Genomic DNA, 18,011 nt, shown 5'->3' with positions numbered 1-18,011 from the left:
TGAAGCCTTTTAACGTTCTGAAATCGAAGATGGGCCTTTGCAGCTGCTTCGTCCTCTTGTTCATGATCCTCCACAGCAGCTGCACTGCCCAAACATCCTGGGGCATCCTGGCACCACCATCATGTGACCCTCACATCGGGATGGACATGGCAGAGCTGGAGGCACCTCCCCAGCCCTTTTCCCTGTGTCTGTCACAAGTTGCCCAAGTGGGCCCAGGCCATTTTCCAGGTGTGGGGGAACTGACAGCAGGTTGCCAACTCCATCACACTGGCTCATGCCAACATCTGGCACCAGCTCCAGAGCAGCAGCATCCCAAATTTGGGTCGGGCAACCCAGGAAGGGATAGGTACTGCTGCCTGTCTGCCTGTGCAGCCAGGGGGAACCAGCCCTAGGATGGCAAATCCACCATGGCATCACATCCCTTTCCTTACCTTTGATGCCACAGCCTCCATGAAAGAACCCTGTTGTGCAGGAGCAAACGCTGGGTACAAGTTTTGCCAGCCTTCTTCAGCTGAACCGCAGGGAACATGGAAAAGGACCCTGTCCCCATCCCCACTATGTCACCACCAGCAGGAAGGCAACAGGGTGAAATCACCTGAAGGCAATCCAGGTAAAGCCAAGAAGAGCTGAACAAGGGGATTTTCACACTTGTACAACACTTGCACAAGCATGAAGATAGCCCAACATTTGACAGAGAGACAATCAAAAGAAAAAGCCAATGTCATCCTTATCCATGCAATTTTATCAGAATCACAAAGATTTTAAGGCTTAAAATGACCCTTGTTCCTACCTGACTTCCTTATTACCAGAGAATTGGACCACTGACCTCAGCTTTTGGCACAGGAAGTACTGTTTCACTGAGGTGCCTGATCCAAAGACCTCTGAGATCTCCCAGGGCATGAACTGTTAACAAGTCATGACCCACCACTAGTTCAGCTGGTCTGCATTTATCTCACTGCTCAGTACTGACTCTTCCCGTGCCTCATCCAGTGAAGTATTGCAGCGTTATTTTTGGAAACAGAGCCACAGAAGGTGTTTTCTGTGTCCATGTTTTCCCACAGGCCAGAGAACACAGAGAAACACAAATCACACAGACCAGGAAGCAATGTGAGGCTGTAAAACAGGAGAGGCATGAGGCTACTGGGCAGCAAAGAGTGTAGGATGTTGGGTGAGGTCTGACCACCCCAGAGGTGCCAGGCTAGGGGGAACTCCACACCTTTTAAGAAGTCACACAGTCCAAAAGGTCAAGGGATGGGTGTTTGGGATGGCTGGCACAGCACCTCTCCCAGAGGACCCCTTCTGCCAAGGGCTGCTTCTGTCAAGGACCCTGCTCTGTCCTTGTCCTTTTCTCTACTTCCCAACAGCTCTTTCCTTGCTGCCTTCTCCTCCCCTTTTCATGGCTGCCCCACCGGTTTCACTTCCCAGGCTGATGCCATTTCAGGCCTTCTTACACTTACCTTATTGGCTAGGGACAGGCAGGGGTTGGGATCCCGGTCCGGCTGTTCCAGCTTGACGATGGTGATGAATCCCGATTCTGTGTGTTCATCCTCGCTGGTGTTGCACAGGGATAGTGGGTGGGACTGCAGGACAAAAGTAAGGGGAAACTCAGATCCTGGGGCTCAGCACTGCAAAGGGAGCTCAAGACCACCCTGCAAACCCTCTGGACCTGCCTGGAGATGCAGGACCCCCTGTTGCTGGGTGTCACCATAACACTGCTACATCCCATGGCCCTGCCTGAGCCAGTGAAGCTTTGAATGACACAAAAAACCACTCATTGCCCAAGCTGGGTGTCACCTCAGCCACTCCAACCACCCTCCAGAGGCTGGCTGGACTCTGGAGCCGGAGACCACAGTTCTATGGCCTCCAGCAGCGCCCCACTGAATCCATCCCTGGCACTGGGCTTCCCAGGAAGGTGCCTGGCAGACAATCCCCTCAATTCCAGGGTTATATGCATTAGAAAAGTGCCAGGAATGCTGCTGCCAGACACAGGGAGGCTTTTTGCTGCCTGTGCAGTGAAACAACTCAGCACCAATCCCACACCCACAAGCACTCAGCACTGCAGGGTTGAGAGGCACCACAAAGCCACAGAGCTGCTTTTGGTAGCACCAAGTCTTGGGCATCAAAACAAGAACAGGTCCAACAAAACTATGAAAGTAAGTTAAAATTATCAAATCCTATGATGACAGCATGGAGACCAACTTATTCTAATGCCTAGTGCAAATGTCTGTGGCTGTGAGTTTGTATCCAACTCCTAATCATTTCTGGATCTGCTTAAAACGTAAAAAGTAAAAGCAAAGGATTCCAGTGAAATTTGAAATATTTTAAAGTAAAGGTTTGTATCCATTTGTCAAAACACTGGTCTAGTAGAAGGTGTCCTTGCCCATAGCAGTGGGGACAACTGGATAATCTTTAAAGTCCCTTCCAACCCAAACTTTTCTGGGATGTTACAACTTAGACTTCAGACTACATGACATCAGATAGAGTGCTATTGTACCAAGCCAAGCACCACAAACTCTATAAATTCAGGTACTCAGGGAAGCAATTGGATCTGTTATGGCTTGGAGCAGTCAGGGAAGCTCCCAAAAAGCCCCTGCTCCCTCAGAGCACCGACACCGACACAGTCTCCAAGTGCCCGTGATCCCGCAGGATTCACCCAACACGGCCTTGCTTTGTGCCCTGCGTGCCTGGCTGGGAGCTGGGCTTATGATGTCAGCATGGCTTTGGGTTAATGTGTGCCTGTCACAGCCACAGAAAAACAACAAACAGGAAATGCAGAGTGTGTCTCAGGATAGCTCAAACAGCTCAGAGGGACCCCACTCCTGGGGGAGCTAGGAGGGAACTTGGAGCTGTGTCTGACCCTGGCTGTGACACTCATGGGGCAGTGAGTGTGCTGAGCTCGGAGCAGCCTCTCTGTGACTGGGATTGCTGGGCCTGATCCCAGCATTAGGGTGAGGGGGCCTGGCACAGGGTGCTCAGAGAAGCTGTGCCTGCCCCTGGATCCCAGAAGTGTCCAAGGCCAGGCTGGATGGGGCTTGGAGCAACCTGGGACAGTGGAAGGTGTCCCTGCCCACGGCAGGGTGTGGAACAAGATGAGCTTTAATGTCTGTTCCAACCCAGGCCATTCCATGACTAATGATGAACACCAGGAATATGAGCAATGGGCCAAGCTGCTGCACCTCCAAATGTGCATGGGGAGCAGATGGAAAATGCTGGCAGCTGCTCTGGAGCAAGACCCAGATGATAAATCTGGAGAAGACCGGCTGGTACCTGCACCTGAGACCCTTCCCACATGGGCAGCTGTCCATGGAGCTGAGGCAGAGTAGTGGACCCTCATTATTCTGTGCTGGGTCCCTCACAGACATCGATCAGGCTGGAGGCTGAGCCCAGGAGCCTTCTCAGCACCCTGCAATGCCCAAGGGCAGCTCAGGGACATTCCTGGAGTGGGGACACAGGCACCATCTGCCACAGCCACACACTCCACTCATCTCTGCTTTAGAGACCTCTTCCCACTCCTCTCCTCAGCTCCTTCTCCTGTTTGTTGCTGTACAGTCAACTCCAGCAGCAGCACAGCAGCAAGGCATGGCTCTTACTTTCTACCTCCTTCAACAGCATTTCCTGGCATTCCCACTGCCCCATCCCTGGTATTATGAGTGAGGGATCCTGGCTGCACACTGTGCTCAAAAGACAGGAGCAGACTCGAAAAATCATCTGAGGATGATGTGGAAAAACAAATATTATGAGATTTCTCAGTGCAGAGGACTCGTGCCCCATGTGTGGCTGCAGCTGCAGAGTCAGGATCCCTAGCTCCCTCCTGGGTCTGTGGCTGCAGATGGGCTCCCAGGCGTGGCATCCCCCTCTCTGCTGGGCTGGGCACCTCTGCAGCACCGACTGCCACAGCCACGAGGCAACAGCTCCTTACAAACCCTTATCTGATCTAGGAGACAATAAAATCCCATTGCTGGAGGGAGGGGATATGTTCATACCCAAAATCAAAGGGGTTTCATACATGCTGCCTAAATCCCACCACACTCCTGTTCCAGCACTGCTCGCTCCCAGGGGCTCCCAGTCAGCAGAGGGACCTCTGGGGTTATTATGCTGTTCCAGCTAGGGCTCCCTGGTGGAAGACACATTGCTGTTCTGCCAGATCCTTCTCCCAGCACAATCCCTGCCTGCCTCTGTGCTCCCAGGATCCCAGTGGTGGACTGGGATTAGCTGGCAGGGTTTGGACCCACTCTTAGGTGATTCAGCCCTGCGCCTCTGTCCACACCCTGGCCCTAGTAAGACACTGTCAACCTGTGACCCCTGGCTTTGTCACTCCATCTGTCGCTGTCACCGCATCCCACCTGTTACATCTTTGGAGAAGACACAGAGCTCCTCCTCATCCCTATCTTCTTGATATCACCTTTTTGGTTTCTTGTTTCCTTATCTTATGGCTTCTCTTTATTTTCTACCTTTTCTGTCCAGAAGACCACTCCTAAAATACTGAAGTTCACACCAGCATGAATCACAGGTAGCACTGAGCAGCAGAAACATGGGGAAAGGTCCTGGGGAATCAGGCATGGAGAGGTGCACAATTCCCACTTGGGAACTTGATGTAGAAAACAGGAGGAAAAAAGGTGACCCGGAGAGGTCATCTAGCCCACTTTGCTGCCTGAAGGCAGGATCAGCCAGACCTAAAACATTCCTCTGAGACACTTGCTCAACCTGTTTTCAAGACTTGCAAAAAGGGAGACTCCTCACTCATTGCAGGACTCCCTTCTTCTCCACCTCAGAAACTGTATTGCAGTGCCACACTGGAGTCGGTTTTGCCCCAGCCTGAGCCTATTAATTCTCACTGAATCAACCATGCCCATGGAAAAGAGATTATTTGTGCTATTTTTTTTTCCTCCCCAGGGAGCCTTTAAACATTTCTGTTCTCCTTTCTGTTCACCAAGGAGTCCTGAGGGACAAGGCCTGAAAAAGGACTCAGAGAAAATCCTCATTTTCTCTGTAAGGGAACTCAGAGCACTTCCCACACTTTCTTCATGGGGGAGGAATCAAAATTTGATCTGAAGTGGCAGGAGAAATGGTATAAACAACCCATAGGATTGACATGAAAAGACAGGAAGAGAACAGGACAGGAAAGTGTTCACCAAAGGGATTGAGAAAATCCTGTACGGAACTCTTCACTACATTGACTACAATCCCAGAAGAACTGCAGGCAGCAAATACCAAAATGCATTTGAAGGAGTCGAGAGCAATGCAGGAAATGGCATACTGATAATGCTGACTTCCCTGCCAAAAGAAAAGTCAGGTTAAAAAAACAGGTTAATGAAGAGAAGTGAAGAATTAAGAGAGCTTTGGAAAAGGAAAAGGATGGTTCACAGAGCCACAGAGTTCCTCAAAGCAGTCAGTGAGTGTGGGACTAAAGGCAGTTCCATGAATGCCAGACTCTGGTGTCTCCTCTCCTGTTCTTCTGCAAGGTCAAGGGTATGGAAGACGATGGAATATTCTGCAGTACTGCCCAGGGAGAAGGACTTTGAACATGGGCCCGAAACAACAGAACAAGAGGGAATAGCTTCCCACTGCCAGAGGGCGGGGATGGATGGGATATTGGGAATTAGGAATTGTTCCCTGTGAGGGTGGGCAGGCCCTGGCACAGGGTACCCAGAGCAGCTGTGGCTGCCCCTGGATCCCTGGCAGTGCCCAAGGCCAGGTTGGACAGGGCTTGGAGCACCCTGAGATGTCCCTGCCCATGGTAGGGAATGGGATGAGATGGGCTTTAAGATCCTTTCCAATCCAAACCATTCCATGGCTCTATGATCTTGAGGACCAAAAAGAGAAGAAAGTAGGGCAGCCCTTACAATGAACTCACCAGGACAGTCCCAAGGCAAACTGTGTTGTCCAAATATTCACAAACCACATGGAAAATGAGAGGGATGGTGAAACGACCAAACTCTTCAGTAAAACATAAAAATCCAAGTCGGTAAATATTAAAACTGTCTAGCAAAGGATCTCATGCTACTGAGTGATGGAGTGATACAAGATATTAAAAAATGCAAATATGAAAAAATACATCCAGGTATTTTACACAGGGATGAGTTCTAGGTGAGCAGTTAATGAACAGGAAAGAGCTTGGAGTCATGGCAGGGAGTTTTATGGGAATCGTTGTTGAATCACCCAAAGCAGTCAAAAAGCAAACAGCCATTACTGTAAAAAACAAATGAAAAATGAAAATCCACTAGATAAAGCTGCAGTGTGTAAACATTTTGACTGTTACAAGGAGTCCTGCTCACTCCATCTCAAACAGAGATTTCTGTACAAGTGATTAAGTGAACAAGAATTCTTCAGCTTACTACAGGTGGGATATGTTAAAGCCACAGAAACTCATTAAAAATATGAAAATTTCCTAGATCAAAACATCAGGAAGAGCTGTTAAATGCAAAAGTCGGGACACCAGCCTGGTTGTGGGCACAGCCTGCTGCAGTCACAGGGCTGCAGAGGATTATCCATTGAGATTTGCCTGTGCTCTGCACATTTTGGGGCACACACGGGATTCTGCACTCACCAGGCAGCACCATGGGCTGCACACTCACCTCCCCACTAGAAGACTTTTGCCACAAATATTTCATAGAGGAATCAAACTCCAGAATACAGCTGGGATTCGTGGTCAGTGGTGCCAGAGAGCCAGGACAGCATCTGTGCCCAGAACACCAGCATAGCCAGCTACTGCCTTATCTGTGGGACAGTACTGTGACTTCTGGCTGTGTCCCAGCACCAGTTTCCCTTCCCCTCCTCTCGCCAGTATTCCAGCAGGTAGAATCCCATGCAAGACCTTGAGGGAATGCTCACACATGCAGGGCCAGGAGAAGGGTGCAAGGATTTTGTTCGGGACAGCAAAGCCTCCCTTACCACAGCTGCCAGGACCATTCTCCACATGCCACTGGCACCACATCCTTGAGTGGATGAAATGCCTTGTGGAAAATCTCTTTCAAGGATGAGCTACAGCCAAAGTTGCAGTGAGGGGCTGAAGGAGCCTAGGGCACCACAACAGCACCTTTGGTGACACAGAGCATCTCAGGCATTGTAGCGCCACGTCCATGCATCCATGGGAGACACCCACGGCCCACTGCTGGCTTCACCCAGCTCTCATGTCACTGTCTCCCAGCATGAGCTTCTAAGGCAGGATGTGGATATTCCTGGATTTGTGGATATGTCTGGCTCAAGATACCTCTTCCCTGCTGGAATTCTGTCAGTGAGCCTCTGAGCTAAGTAAGTTTGTATTCCTTTGTAGGCTTCAAAAGATAAGTGGAAGTGATCTCCTACCACCCTCTCCATCTTTGCTGTCAACACGAGCCTGGATGTAAGAATTACTAGGCAAGATTCTCTGCTGGATCTATGAGGAGATGGAAACAGGGCACCAGAGACAGGATTCCTGTGGGAAGGAGCACGGCAGACGTCTCAGCTCTAAATGCCAGATCTGCACCTGCACAGTGCATCTCCCAGAGGTATCAGAGCATAGGCAGTGTCCCAGCTGCTGGCATGGGGGACACCTCCCGGGACCATGCACCGCTGGGACAGAACAGACCACGTACACTTCTCAGTCACTGCAGAATGCTCCTGACAGCAACACTGCCCTGTTGGGACAACCCAGTCACCAGATCCTCCTCTCCCAGCCTGCCCCAAAGCTCAACCTGATAAGAGGCTGGACCCAGGTGGGGATCAGACTCTTCTCCCAGACAAATGACAGGACAAGAGGAAACAGCTACAGGTTGTGTCCAGGGAGGTTCAGGTTGGACATTAGTAAGAATTTCCTCATGCCAGGTATTGGAAGGGACTGCCCAGTGGAGTTCCTATCCCTGGAGGTGTCCAAAGAATGGCACTCAGTGCTCTGGGCTGGGTGACAAGGTGGGGATTGGTCACAGGTTGGACTTGATGCTCTTCGAGGTCTTTTTCAACCCCAGTGATTCTGTAACTTCATGAATAATACTGTGTGAATGTCTTTATTGCTGTAAGAAAGGCTCTTCCTAGTTTACCTAAACTCTCCAGCTTACTAGCTGAACAGAATCCACTCGTACCCCAAGACCATTCCACTCTATTCACAGACAGCAGTAGGAATGACAGGACACTACCACAAGCACAGGAGATGCTGCCAGGAGCCTGAAACACAGCGACAGCAGAGCTGGAAAGTGCTGTGGGACACTGCTAGAAGGACATGGGAGGATGAGGAGGTACGAGGCAGGGAGATGAAGTGGATTTTAGCCAGCAAGAAGATGGAAATGGCTGGCTGGAAAACAAGAGCAGAGTGTTTCAAGAGGCCCAAGGGAAAATTGCCACTTCCATGACTCCTGGGCATGAAGTTCAGCCATCAGGATATGGGGCTTTTTAAATTTACCTGCATAAAGTTTCAAGAGCTGTTATAACAGCAAACACACCTTACCCACATGTGAGTCACGGACAAACACATTCACTGATAACAGATGCATTATTCTTAGAGAGACTCAGGTCCTACCTCAATGTGTGAACAGCTCAGACAATCATCCAAGTCTCCTGAAGGAACGGCCAGAGGTGGGAGAGGAGACAAAAGACTTACAAGGTGCCTGTGCAATACTCCTGTGCTTGTGCCCTTACTCATGCTCATGAACTTCACTACCTTTTGGCCTGAGTCAAAGGTCAGCAGGGCCTGAGGGTTTGATACAACAAATCAAGAAATTACTGGTTTTCCCCCTCCTTTTCATAACCAAACTGGTAAGCAATGAAGAGCAGTGCTGAACCCAAAAGGGATGTTTATTTGATTACCACATGTGCCGGATTAGACAGTTTAGGTGGTTTGGATCTTTTCTGTTGCTCTCTACAACTCCTGGAAAGGACTTACGTGCCAGGTCGGGGTCAGGCCCTGCTCCTAGGGAACAAGGGACAGGACAAGAGAAAATGGCCTTAAACTGTGCCAGGGGAAGGTCAGTTTGGACATCAGGAGGAATTTCTTCCTGGAAAGGGTGGTCAGGACACGAAGGGGCTGCCCAGGGAGATGATGAAGTTCTCATCCCTGGAGGTGCCCAAGGAAGGCCTGGATGTGGCACTGAGTGCTCTGGGCTGGTGACAAGGTAGGGATCAGGCACAGGCTGGACCTGATGGTGCTGGAGGGCTTTTCCAACCTAAATTATTCCCATGGGGCTGGAGAAAACTCTCAAATGTCCCACACTGACAGCTCTGCTGAATTTTGCTCTCCTGTGGACAGAGAAATCCCACAGGAGGGAAGCAAGTGTCACTTCCGTTGGCCCAGCCACCATGAGGATCGTATGGACTGGCAAGGAAACCTCTGGCAAAGTTCCATAACGTCTGCTTAAACTGTCTCTGTCTGCTCCACACATCCATGTTGGAGTATCAAAGGCAAAGGGAGTCTGGTCAGCCCTGACTCACAGCACTAAATGGAAGTAAAGGCAAGCTGGCTCAAGTCACGGGAGAACAGCTCATGCTCCTCTGCCTCAAGCTCTCTGCAGGCAGTCTGGATCCCAAATCCCATGGAGAGCATCCAACACATAGTGACCTGCTCACCTCAAATACCTTGGAGGGCCCAGCCTATCCCCACTGTGGAGCCATCTCCATCCCTGAAGACCCTCTTTGACACACCCCTCTGTACTGTGCTGGCAGTGGCTGGGAGGTTAAAGCTGTCCCACAGAACTCACACAAGTCTTGTCCCGCTGCAGCCCTTGAAGCACTGGCAAAGCCCAAGCTGTGCTGGCAGCTCTCTCACCTTTCCAAGCACAAGGGTCCCTTGGGAACAGCTTGGGGGTGGCACAAACACGTGAGGACTCCCACGACTGAAACACCTGAGACAGCTCTGACCCTGAAAGCAGCTCTGCAGTGATTGGCCACATACAGAGATTCACCTGAGCCCAGATTGCTTTACTGCAGACAGTGGGTACTTTTCCTCAGCCACCAGCTTTTTACAATGGGTTTCAAAGTTAAAACCCTGACAAGTGATGCCAGGAGGAGCATTCTTGATCCTCTAGAAAGGAGAAAGTGGATCTAGAAGAGCAAAGACTGACAAGAAAATTCCTTTTGGGACAAATTAAGCAACAATTTCTTCTGAAGCATTACACATCTCCAGGAGGGCTGAACTGCTCTTGGAAAGAGATCAAAGGGCTCTCCAGAGGTTGCTGTGGACTGGGAAATTCTCTAAAACTCTTCTGAAGATGAAGCATCATTGCCTGGAAATGTCAGGACCCTGACATGGCCCTGAACCAGCACTGCGGCCATTTCTGGAGAAACCAGGAATGGTCCAGGAAGGCTTTACCAGTTCACAAGTGAAACTTTTGTTAGGATTGCACATGGAGCTGCTCTCACCAGGGAAAAGCCACAGCCAGGAGATGGGCTTGGAATGGAGGAGTCACCCCAGGGAAAAGCTGCCGGCAGGAGATGAGTTTGGGGTGGAGCAGTCAGACCAGGGAAAAGCTGCCAGCAGGAGATGGGTTTGGGGTGGAGGAGCAGCCCTGCTGAACCTTCTTGGCCGGCGCCGGGGGGAGTGTTGCCTGATCCCTTCTCCCTCCATCTCGCTGGGCTCCACTGCTGAGCCAGGTGCAGAACAAAAGGAAAGCAATATTTAGTTATTGCTGCAGTGCCGAGGGTTTGAAGGTCAGGCATGCAGCACCCGCTGTACGGCCAGGCTGTGCTGCAGCCCTGCAGCCAGAGCTGCTCCGCAGGGGCCGGCGCTGTGCGGCTCCGGCTCCTGCGCGGGCACATGAAAGGCTTCTCTCTAATGTAATAACTGACGGCCTCTTCAGTGCCGTTTGAACTGTTTACAGACTGAGTTAACGATTACAGGCAATGTGTACCTTGGCTGCTGCCCAAAATTCTTACCTACCCGTCAGATATAATCAAAGAGCCCTTCACTGCTGGTCTGGAGTCCTTCCAAAGCGCAGCGCCAAAATGCCGGCGTAGAGTAGGGGCTTGGGCGCTCTGTCATGAAACCAAAGGTAGAAAGTCACAGATCTGCTCCGGAGAGGTGTCCTAGGATCTGGGCGCCAAGTCACGTAGAGACACAGGAAGGCCTGAGGGTTCCCAGAAGCCCCCCACGCCCAGGGCCACATGCAGGTGGGCTGTTCCCTGCAGGACACTGGCCATGGCTTTGCTGTGCTGCCTTCCAGCCCTTCAAAGAGGACACCACGCAATCCACGAGCTCTGGCTGTCAGGTTTCCGTCCCTGCATGAGGTCACTGCAATCCATACCTCGTTCTTTACACATAGCCTGGGTAGTTGGGTTAATGCTGGTGGTCACACAGCTTAAAGCACCTCCTGCCAAAAACATTTTCAATAACCTCATGCCTAGGAGTGAGCACAAAAACAAACCAGGTGGTGGGAGATGAGATAAAATCACTTCAATTGTTATTTGTAGATGGAGAAATGCAGGCATGGGTAGAAGGTCTGGCAAGATTTGGGCCTGAAAACAAACCCCAGCTCTCTGGGGCAAATTGCACCAGATCTGGAAATCCCATTGAAATGAAGGGATGAAATAAAGAACTGGCAAGCTGCTCTAATTACAGCTGAATAATACAGAGCCACATTCAAGCAGCACTGAGGCTGCAGAGCAAACTCTGCTTCCAAGTAGGAAATTCCGCAGCTGCAGAGGAGGGTCCATCCTACCCATGGTCCTGCACCCACAGCCACCTGGGGAGGCTCAGCAAGTGCAGAAGTTAATCTCTGCACCATGCTCTGCCCAGGAAGGTCCTGTCAGAGGTAACTTACTAAATACAACTAGAAAAAAAGTTAAGATTTCCATTTCAGATAGAAACATGTCTCATGGCCCATCAGTCTCCCTCACCACCAAACTTTAGCCTGTGAAATGCTATTTAATGCTGTTCATGTGCAGATTGTGCCATTGTGTCTTTGAGTTACCACCATTGTTAAAAAAAGTGCTGCTTTAGTCCATCCCAGGGTTCCAAACTCCCAGCTACACCAGCAGCAGGAACTGATGCATCCTGTGCCTACCAAGAGCCTGCACAGTACTGGTTTGCCAGCATCCCAAAACTTGTGGTACAAAATGCCAGGTGATAAAATTATGAAACTTCAATTAAAATTTTACTTCTGTGTTCCTAAAACAAGCTATTTTGTCCTGCACAAAAAAATGCAAACTCATCTCTTTCACAGGCTGACAAGAGATGGAGTTTCCAAGGGATGCTTTCCAGAGAAGGGCTGATGCCTTCACTCCATGCCAGTTCTGTCTTGAAGTATGTTTTACAACAGCAAGTCCTGGGCACAAGAACAAAGACTGAACAGCTAAAGGAATAAGTTATTTGCTTTTCAATCTCACTCTGCACCATCTTCCCACTGTTTTATTGTTCAGATGTAGTTTTCTGTAACATGGATGAGCAAGTGGCTGGTGGAGGACACAAGTGTCTCTTGTTGGACATTGTTGTATTCCCAGAAGACAGAAATGTAGATGCAAATACATTTGCTGTGATTTGATTCAACGAAACTTGCTGGTACAGTGCAGTACACGACAGAAATTGGTTCCTCCTACGCTTACCTGCTAAGACATGAGTTCAGGCCCTCTGGGATCTGCAATTCCCTGGCTGTTATAAATGACATCACTGACATCTAAGGAGCTGCAGGAATGCCGAGAATGCAGCTCTGGGCTCCTGGGGATGCTGAGCTCATCTGTTGCTGCAGGAGGCACCAAAGGTGGGGTGCCTGGGTTGCACTCCTGCCTCACTTCCAACCTACACTCACTGCTCTTCCTGAGGCCACACAACAACTGGGCTGCACCAGTTTAAATAGCAGAAGTGAAATTGCTTGAAAATTTCTTCCACTGATGTCTTCAGATGCTGAGCAGAAACAAGAATTTCAGCATAGGCCTAAGGGGTCAGACCCAGAATTAACATAAGCCTGTGACCTGGGCAGGAACTGATGCCCAAGAAGTTCCACCTGAATATAATGCAGAACTTCTTCCCTGGACAGTGCCTGAGCCCTGAGTAGGCTGCCCAGGGAGGGGGTGTAGATATTCCAGACCCATCTGGACACAATCCTGCGCCCTGTGCTCTGGGATGATCCTGCTGAGCAGGGGCCTCAGACCAGGTGACCCATGGTGTCCCCTTCCAGCCTGACCATTCTTGGATTCTGGGAATCTGCGACCTATCACAGGCTAACAGAGACCACTCAAAGACTGGTTTTCCACTTGGTGTTCCACTTGGGATACCTTCCCAGCATTACTGGAGTTACTGATGTGGGAGTTGTACCCAGAGCCAGCTGGTGAACAGCCTGAAGGATTTCAAAAACACACCTTATTTCCTTTTAGCCCGTTTTTACTTGTTCCACAACATTCCCTGCAATTGATCTCAATGAAGGACTTCAGAGAAGTCAATAAAATACTCTGTCTTGTACTGAAGATAATTTCACAGGAGACTTCCAAGAGTGAACCCTGTTACCATCCTTGCTGCATCCTGGGGAACTCCAGCCACTGAAGATCACAGAATCCCAGAATGGTTTGGGTTGGAAGGGACCTTGGAGACCATCTCATTCCACCCACTGCCATGGGCAGGGACATCTTCCACTAGACCAGGTGGCACCACGGTGTCACAGACATTCAAAGAGCTGAGCTAGCATACTGGAAGGAGCTTGAAGCAGGTAATCATGAAACTCCTCCCTTAGTTTCAGCATGTTGGGAGTCTCTGGAGACCCCAGCATTCATCACCAAAGAGCAAATCTCCATGTAGAAGTTCTTAGGGACAGGGATGACAGAAGTCTTGCCACAGGACTCAAGAGACTGAGGCCAAAAATGTGGAGAAATTTCCATTTTCAGGCATCTCTGCTGATGTGTCTAGAGCAGCACAGTGCAGTGAACACAGGATGAAGGACAAACAGGGCAGGAAGTGAAATAAATTCCCTGTTCAACAGAGTGAGTTTCAGTGGATGCTCTACCTACTGTTTTCATTCAAGGGCTCCAATAATTTCATCAAACATTCCTTTGAAATGACTGACCTATGCCAGCTGAAAGGAATGGGAAGGAAGCCACTCACAGCTCATTTGTTTGGGGCAGTGAAAACAGGTAAGCTGTGACATTGCCTCCATTGGAGCATCCAGCCCTTGCCAACCTGGATCTCTGCAAGAGAGGACAGAGAAGGATGAGTGCTGGGATAATGAGGGACCTGGAGCCACAGTACATCAGACTAAAAAATTTCAGAAAGGAAAAAGTCTTCCTGGTTACTGGAGGGAGGTCTACTGCTCTCATCTCCGGCTCCTGCAGAGGAGATATGATGGATGGAGTCTCCATTGGCACCTGCCAATTCTACTTTTTCTGCTTTTTTCTTAACAATGACACTGGCCCCTGCCAGACAAAGACCACTGGGAGAGTTAAGCATTGCCTGAAGCTTCTGCTTTGGCTTCCCAGCACTGAAACTCTACTTTGTTGTGTAAAATGAGCCACGGACACCCTGAGTCCACTCATGCAGACTCTGGTTCCTGGGCTCCACTGCCTTTTCTCCTGGTTCTGCAGGGTGGAGGTGATTGTAGCAATCACAGATTCTCCCTAGCTGTCTGCTGCTTTTCATCTTGTGGTGCTCCCACTCCCAAGGCAGGATGACTGAGGCTGGTTTACTGCAGAGCCATGCTGGAAGGACAGGGAAGAGCTTTTCGGTGTGGTACCTCACCCCTCTATGCCATAAAACCTCTATACTCTTGCCCTGATGACCTGGGAAAATGGCAGGTGCTCATCTCCCAGGGAAGGAGAGAGTTTGTTGCGCTGGATCCCATGTCCACAGCCACACCAGGTCCACACAACGTGGATTTGCAGCTCTTTGCAGAGAGCATACTCTCTGTACAGTTGTGCCTTGCTGGCACCATGGGGAACCTGCTGGTGTCTGCTCATGACTCTACAAACTCTGCAAGGGACAATCCTGCGTTACAGCACAGTTGATTTCTCACCTGGTCCAAGGCAGTTGCTTTTCCCACCAATATTCCCTAAAGTCACACTGAACAATGTGCATTTACACTTCCCAGTACACTGAGCCCATGGTTCCCTCATGCAACTGGCATCCCTGTCAAAGGGGAAGGACAAAAGGCCATTGTAGCCAAAACCTTAAGAGTCCCAATGGTTTCTGTGGTATTCCGAATCAGTGCAGCACTTGAGAACACAGAGATAAATCATTAACAAGTCATTATTGTTCACAGGTATTTTTGGCAGGAAACCACTGAGGTCAACTTTGACAAACTGCTGTGTGGTAGTGGGGGTGGCACTTTTCCTGCAGGAGCATTCAAATTCTCCTCTAATACCAAAAAATAGGCTGGAAGTGACCTTCCTTGCTGAATCTAATCCAGATGGGGAGCGGCACAGCCCCTCCTTCCCACTCTTCTTGGCCTGAGCTCTCTCCCAGCTCCGTGCTCAATCCCTCACCGCTCTCCGACACCGCTGCTCATCACAGCTCCCCTCGCAGCCTGGGCAGCCTGACAGCCCAAACACTACTGCTCATGTACCAACCCCAGCACCTCCCAGTTCCCAATCACTTCTGCAACTGGGAGTGGGGAATTCCCAAACACTGCTACTTCTCCCAGAGATCTGTCCAGGGATGGCTGTTTCTCATGCTTTGGAAACTGCAGAGATGCTGCTTCTGTACAACTGTATCAAATTCCCTCATCTCCAGCCAAAGTCTTTGGCTTGATGGGCAAGGGGGCAGACGAATCCATATGCTATTTGCTCCCTGGGCTATCAGCATTGGCAGCAAACGCTGAGAGCCATCTCCATAGTTAATATCCTGAAAGCTGATCCATCCTCACACCTCCCAGTGCCATCAGACACTCCAGCTCCCACGGAAAACTATTCATTCTTGTTGCCATCCAGCTTCCTACTCAGTGGCCAGCTGACCACTGACCCCACTGCTATTTAGTTGCTACAAATCAAGTGCCACAGGACACTTCCAGAGCACCATGATGTGGCAATTCCTCTGAATATGGGGGTGCGGTTGGTTTAGAATTAAGTAACCAAACAATTTGGATACAAACAGCTTAAAGGCTGTAATGTATTGGTCAGTGTGAGCTCCTTCCTGGGAGATACAACACTAACATGGGGCTCCTTTCAAAGCCCTAAAAAATCTTCCAAAAGGTGCCACGGATTCAGCTCAGCTGCTCATGCAGTTTTGCGTCCAGCCAGCTTGGGATGGTTTGGTGATGATGTGTGGGTTTTTTTACTAAGAAAAAGTACTTTCAACTTCAACATTTAAAAATCGCCTTTTGTAAACACAAAAAAATTTCTTTCCAAACTCACTGGCTTCTGGACACATTCATGGAAGCCAAGAAAAACAGTCAGGTAACTGAGTCCAGCTCCTGAGGCAGCCCATGTTTCCATGTTTCTCTAAAAAATTTTGACTCCACAATTGCAGACCCAGGCAAGGACACTTGTACTGCAAAAGGACACCAACAGCTGCTTTCCAAAAGCCTGAGGCATGGTCAGATAATTCAAAACAGTTCTTCTGCCCAGCCTGACCTGAGAAGGTTCACAACAGGGCTGACATCAAGTAGGGTTTTACAGGACTGGCTTTTCCCTGGAATGATAACCAACTGTGCTCAAAGAAAATCCTTCTGAGTTTGACATGGTCATACTGGCTGAGGTACAGCCTGAGCTACAACCAACATTTCAAGGACCTTCATGCCATGGAGCACCCAACAGAATTTAAATTCAGCCAGAAAAGTTGCAGGAGTAGAAGTCTTCTCAGCTTCCACACAGGGGATCTCCCAATGCTTTCTTTCCAGGGATTATTCCTTTCCTCTGCTTTGCATTTTATCCAATTTTTCCCACTCTCAGAGATGCACTGGCTCTGGAGTGTCCCCAGAATTCCTCTAACCCATCCCAGCTGGGCTGTGGCACTGTCTGCTATCCTCTTCTTCCACAACCTCCAGGCTCCATTTCCCTGGTCCTTCAAAACCCCTTTCATAGCCCAGAACTGGAAATGAACATCAAGCTGATTACAAAACAATTTCTTTTGTTGATAGAAAATTCTTTGCAGGGCGTGAACAGCAGGAGAAAGAAAGGACTCCTCTGAACTGCGAGCTGGCTGGAAAGCCCCGGAGGGCAAGAATCCGATCCCTCCTTTGAGGAGCATGGGCCTGTCTGTACAGGCTGCGGGAGCAAGAGAGCTTTGTGTGTGCAGCTCCAACAACACCCACCAGCCCCTGCCTAGCCTTGCTCAGGACCAGCCTCCAGCTCATGCACGGGAAATGGCTCCGCTCCTCCCATTAGCACCCCTGGACAGACGTTGTCCTCCTCACCCCACTAATCCCCTCCTCCAGAGCCAAACCTCTTCCCCATCACCCACCTGCCCCACGTGCTCTTCAGCAGCCCCATCATCCACCCAAAGCCAAATCCTTCTCTCCTGCAGCTCAGAACCACCCTATGCATCCCTCAAAGCTACTCAGGAGGAAGAAATCCTCCACGCAACAATGTCAGATCTTGGCAGGAACATCCACCCACCTATTATTTTATATTTACCAATACCCCAGCAAATCCTCTACCCTGGATGCCGCCATTCTGCAGATGCCGTAGCAACACTTAAAAAGACAATCTGAGGATGGACACAACATGATCCTTAGGAACAAGGAATCTGCTTATCAACGCTGACTTTGAGAAGCCATGTCCACAGATTTTCTAGCCCTTAGAAGAAACATCCTTTCTTGGGCAGCTAGTCCTGCTCTGGATCAGCCCCATCTGCTTCCCAAGAGGACCAAAGTCCTTCAAAGTCCTTTAGATTCAGTAAAATATCAAATACATTTTAAAAAGAAAAAAAACCCCAAACCCTCAACAAAAAAATAACAACAATGCAGAATGGTTTGAAATCTCCCTGACAGCCTCTGCATTCTAGTCCAGGTAGTACCACAGGCCCACCAGCATCTCCAGACTCAGCTGTGCCATCCCGAGCAGTCCAACTGCTCATCCATTCAAGCACCATTTGTGTCCCACAACCTGGAAAAACCGTGGGTGTGCTGGTTACCCCTATGTTTCCTTTCTCCCTCTGCTCCCATGATGCAGCTTTCACTGCCTCTCATGCA

General features: G+C 49.8%; 1 protein-coding gene across 3 annotated transcripts in view; it reads right to left on the bottom strand.

The window, feature by feature from the left end:
- RNF43 (ring finger protein 43) overlaps window positions 1-18,011 on the bottom strand; it is a 58,077-nt gene that overhangs the window by 17,586 nt on the left and 22,480 nt on the right. For all 3 annotated transcript variants that reach the window (XR_007779077.1, XM_050981621.1, XM_050981620.1), the window contains one exon: window positions 1,458-1,580. Coding sequence is in view for 2 of the 3 variants with exons in the window: in XM_050981621.1 (XP_050837578.1) it covers window positions 1,458-1,580 (123 nt within the window). In the remaining variant the exon portion in view is untranslated. The remainder of the gene's footprint in view (window positions 1-1,457; window positions 1,581-18,011) is intronic.

This window comes from Serinus canaria, chromosome 19 (assembly GCF_022539315.1).
Source record: "Serinus canaria isolate serCan28SL12 chromosome 19, serCan2020, whole genome shotgun sequence".
Lineage (NCBI taxonomy): Eukaryota > Metazoa > Chordata > Aves > Passeriformes > Fringillidae > Serinus > Serinus canaria.
Note: the sequence above shows the minus strand (reverse complement) of the source record. Positions and strands in the feature narration are given on the sequence as shown.